At 49.3% G+C, this 5,000-nt stretch overlaps 1 protein-coding gene across 1 annotated transcript in view; it reads left to right on the top strand.

Annotated features, from left to right (window-relative positions):
* The window catches only part of LOC308160976 (striated muscle preferentially expressed protein kinase-like), a gene marked incomplete at both ends in the record, with an annotated part of 64,415 nt that overhangs the window by 12,402 nt on the left and 47,013 nt on the right, over positions 1–5,000 (top strand). The window contains 4 exon segments of the mRNA XM_080534898.1: positions 75–162; positions 304–499; positions 2,727–2,876; positions 3,470–3,730. Coding sequence (XP_080391024.1) covers positions 75–162; positions 304–499; positions 2,727–2,876; positions 3,470–3,730 — 695 coding nt within the window.

Below are 5,000 nucleotides of genomic sequence, written 5' to 3'. Positions count from 1 at the left end.
AAGACGATGTCATGAGTCCTGTAGAAATGATGATGTCATCAGGTTGTGATGTCACTTCCTTCTCCTCCCTCCAGATTCTGAGACGTCGGACGATGAGGGCGGAGACTGTGAGACCAGCAGCTGTTTGGACGAGGAGAACACAGGCCCCTCCCACCCCGCCAGGCAAGCACATTCCACGCGTCAGGGGTCATGGGTCAGGGTCAGGGGTCAGGGGTCAGGGGTCAGGGGTCAGGGCATGGTTGTCTAGGAGGTGGACCGACTGACTGACGCTCCGACTCTCTTTTTTTTCTCTTCTTTTTCCAGGATCCAAACAGAAGACTTCATGAGGGACTCCCCCCCCCTCCCTCACGTCTTCCCCCCCCCCTCCCCCAGGACCGTGAAGCGGCCCTCCTCCTCCCCCCGCCCTGGCTCCGCCCCCACCACCCCCCTCACCCCCCGCAAGAAGCTGGTGGTCCCCGTGGAGTACCAGGACACCGTGCCAGGGGAGTTTCAGGAGAAGGTGGGAGGACGTTCATGTTCTGGTTGAACTAGATCACCAGTAACTAGATCACCAGTAACTAGATCACCAGTAACTAGATCACCAGTAACTAGATCACCAGTAACTAGATCACCAATAACTAGATCACCAGTAACTAGATCACCAGTAACTAGATCACCAGTAACTAGACCACCAGTAACTAGATCACCAGTAACTAGATCACCAGTAACTAGATCACCAGTAACTAGACCACCAGTAACTAGACCACCAGTAACTAGATCACCAGTAACTAGACCACCAGTAACTAGACCACCAGTAACTAGATCACCAGTAACTAGATCACCAGTAACTAGATCACCAGTAACTAGACCACCAATAACTAGATCACCTGTAACTAGATCACCAGTAACTAGACCACCAGTAACTAGACCACCAGTAACTAGATCACCAGTAACTAGACCACCAGTAACTAGACCACCAGTAACTAGATCACCAGTAACTAGATCACCAGTAACTAGATCACCAGTAACTAGACCACCAATAACTAGATCACCTGTAACTAGATCACCAGTAACTAGACCACCAGTAACTAGATCACCAGTAACTAGATCACCAGTAACTAGATCACCAGTAACTAGACCACCAGTAACTAGACCACCAGTAACTAGATCACCAGTAACTAGATCACCAGTAACTAGATCACCAGTAACTACCAGTAACTAGATCACCAGTAACTAGACCACCAGTAACTAGATCACCAGTAACTAGATCACCAGTAACTAGATCACCAGTAACTAGACCACCAGTAACTAGACCACCAGTAACTAGATCACCAGTAACTAGACCACCAGTAACTAGATCACCAGTAACTAGATCACCAGTAACTAGACCACCAGTAACTAGATCACCAGTAACTAGATCACCAGTAACTAGATCACCAGTAACTAGACCACCAATAACTAGATCACCTGTAACTAGATCACCAGTAACTAGACCACCAGTAACTAGATCACCAGTAACTACCAGTAACTAGAGCACCAGTAACTAGACCACCAGTAACTAGATCACCAGTAACTAGATCACCAGTAACTAGATCACCAGTAACTAGATCACCAGTAACTAGACCACCAGTAACTAGACCACCAGTAACTAGATCACCAGTAACTAGACCACCAGAAACGCTTCTTTCTGAGACATCTACTGACATCTAAGACATCTACTGCCCCCCAGCACTGCGTCTCCTGAAGACACCCTCTTTTCCCCTCTACTGTGTCCCCTTAAAAACTTCTATTGCCCCCCCTTGTACTGCTTCTCTGTTTCTCCAGTGTCTATATTAAAAAAAAACTAGGTTGAGAAAAAGGTGATAGAAGAAGGTTTTTCCTTCTATCAATGGCCCCGGGCCTGAGCTGGATTACTCTTCCTGCTACGATTACATTTACATTTACATGTCTTACACGCCTTATTCCAAAGCGACTTACAATCGATACATTTCACTAAGCAAGTGAATCATCAATCCACCAGTCGTAGTAGCAGGAAGAGTAATCTAGCTCAGGCCCGGGGCCATTGGCAGTCACTGTGCTAGAAGGAAACATCTTCTATCAGCTTCTTCTATCACCTTCTTCTAAACCTAGACTTTTTACATTTTATTTTGTATATAGACACTGGAGAAACAGAGAAACAGTACAAGGGGGGCAATAGAAGTTTTAGGGACACAGTAGAGGGGAAAAGCGGGTAACTAGATCAATTATTTAACCTTGTTTTATTTCTAGCTCCCCCCCCCCCCCCCCCAAAGAGCCATTGCTTTTTGGTCAGGCTGCATTTGTAAATAAGAATGTGTTCTTACTTGTTTGCAACAAGACAGATACCTACACAGGCCTGTGTGTGTGTGAACATTTATGAATGAATGATCTTTATTGTCATGGTAACAGGTACAACAACATTTAAATGCAAAGCCTAGGTGCTAACAATCAAACACCGTCCTAAGATAATAAAAAAACAAGAATGACACATAAATAGACAAAAATAGGGGGATAAGTGATCGGTAGGAATCTGAGAATGTATCTATTATGTAAACGTATATGCTTATATACACTATGGCCTATTCACAGGGGCGTATATAGACAGGGGGGAGTTAGCATGTAACTGTGTACTTTTACAAACACATAAACATATGGACTGGTAGACTTCTATACAGTATGTGACCCCTAACACAAGAATGTAAACATACTGCACGGTTGTTTACCAGCAGGTCCGTCAGCCGCGGTCCCAGAGCGGCCTCCAGGACTCCTCCCCCTCCCGCCCCCAGACCCCCCTCAGCGAGTACTCCCCCCGCAAAGACCTCACCTCCTCCAGACCCTCCCCCAAGCTCACCCGGGCCAGCTCCAAGATCTTCGAGAAGGTGAGAAGGTTCTTGTGTTGTTCTCCTTGCTTGTGTTGCTTCTCCGTCTTTGTGCAAAAACATCAGTCAGTCAGTTTATTGATTCAGTGGTTTATTTGATAGAGGCGGTCAGGGTCAGGATTAGAGTCTGTGTTTGGGTTAGTGTTAGGGGTAGAGAGGTGTTGTGATAACTGATTGTCGTCTGAAAAAGAAAATGGTATTTCCTTTGTAAATCATGTCCTTTTAACATCTTGATGTCAATAATAGTGAGGTGTAGATATCATGTAATCATGAAAAAGAGATTGTGGTCTCCAAAGGACCTCCCTGAATATATAAAGGATAAATACATAAAAATAAAGTGCTCGGGCTAACTAGAGTTAACTAGTGTCAGAGTGGGTTAGGTCTAACTAGAGTTAACTAGTGTCAGAGTGGGTTCGGTCTAACTAGAGTTAACTAGTGTCAGAGTGGGTTCGGTCTAACTAGAGTTAACTAGTGTCAGAGTGGGTAACCCTGGTCTAACCCTGGTCTCTGCAGAGTGGGTTCGGTCTCTAACCTGACCTCTCTCTGCAGGTGAGAACCCAGGTGTCTAACCTTCTTACCTCTCTCTTCTGCAGGTGCGTGACGTGGAGGAGAGGAGGCGGAGCCTGGACAACCCCCCCGAGGGCTCTGTCTCCGGGCGGTCGTGGGCGGGGTTCGGCCGGGCGGGGTCGGTGGAGTCCGAGGACGGAGGGGGCAGCCGGCTGGGCATCAGCAGGGAGAGCAGCAGGGAGGACCTGAGGGAGGCGCTGACCGAGGACGCCGCCCAGAGGAGGAGCCGCTTCCAGCAGAGGGCCGCCTCCCTGGAGGACCCCCGCACCCCCCGATACTCCCAGAAGGTGAGAACCCTGACCCCTGACCCCCTGGACCCTAACCCTGACCCCTGACCCTAACCATGACCGCCTCCGTGGAGGACCCCCGCACCCCCCGATACTCCCAGAAGGTGAGAACCCTGACCCCTGACCCCCTGGACCCTAACCCTGACCCCCTGGACCCTGACTCCCTAACCCTGACCCCTGACACCCTCACTCCCTAACCCTGGTCTAACCCTGGTCTAACCCTGGTCCTAACCCTGGTCCAACCCTGGTCTAACCCTGGTCTAACCCTGGTCTAACCCTGGTCCTGACCCTGGTCCTAACCCTGGTCCTAACCCTGGTCTTGACCCTGGTCCTGACCCTGGTCCTAACCCTGGTCCTGACCCTGGTCCTGACCCTGGTCCTAACCCTGGTCCTAACCCTGGTCTAACCCTGGTCTAACCCTGGTCTAACCCTGGTCCTAACCCTGGTCTAACCCTGGTCTAACCATGGTCCTGACCCTGGTCCTAACCCTGGTCCTAACCCTGGTCTTGACCCTGGTCCTAACCCTGGTCCTGACCCTGGTCCTGACCCTGGTCCTAACCCTGGTCCTAACCCTGGTCTAACCCTGGTCTAACCCTGGTCTCTGCAGGTCTAACCCTGGTCTAACCATTTACATTTACATTTTTGGCATTTAGCAGACGCCTTATTCCAAAGCGACCTACAATCAATATATTTGAATACTAAGCAAGTGAATCATCAATCCACCAGTCGTAGCAGGAAGAGTAATCCAGCTCAGGCCCGGGGCCATTGATAGAAGGAAAAACCTTCTCCTATCACCTTCTTCGAAAACCTAGTTTTTATAATTTTATTTTATTTGTTATATTTAGACACTGGAGAAACAGAGAAACAGTACAAGGGGGCAATAGAAGTTTTTAGGGGACACAGTAGAGGGAAAAAGCGGGTGTCTTCAGGAGACGCAGTGCTGGGGGGCAGTAGATGTCTCAGGAGGAGCAGTCAAGGTGTAGCCTGAAGAGATGGAGGTCTTCAGTCTCTGACGGAAGATGGATAGTGACTCTGCAGTTCTGACAGCCGTGGGAAGCTCATTCCACCAGCGGGGAGCCAGTGTGGTGAAGAGTCATGACCAGGCAGCATGACTGCCGTGTTGGTGTAGAGGTGGTGGTGTAGAGGTGGTGGTGTAGAGGTGGTGTAGAGGTGGTGTAGAGGTGGTGATGTAGAGGTGGTGGGGTGTAGAAGTGGTGGTGTAGAGGTGGTGGTGTAGAGGTGGAGGTGTAGAGATGGGGCCAGTTGGCCA

The sequence above is a fragment of the Nansenia antarctica genome (assembly GCF_963989245.1).
Source record: "Nansenia antarctica genome assembly, chromosome: 6".
Lineage (NCBI taxonomy): Eukaryota > Metazoa > Chordata > Actinopteri > Argentiniformes > Microstomatidae > Nansenia > Nansenia antarctica.
This window is presented reverse-complemented; position numbering and strand designations above follow the sequence as displayed.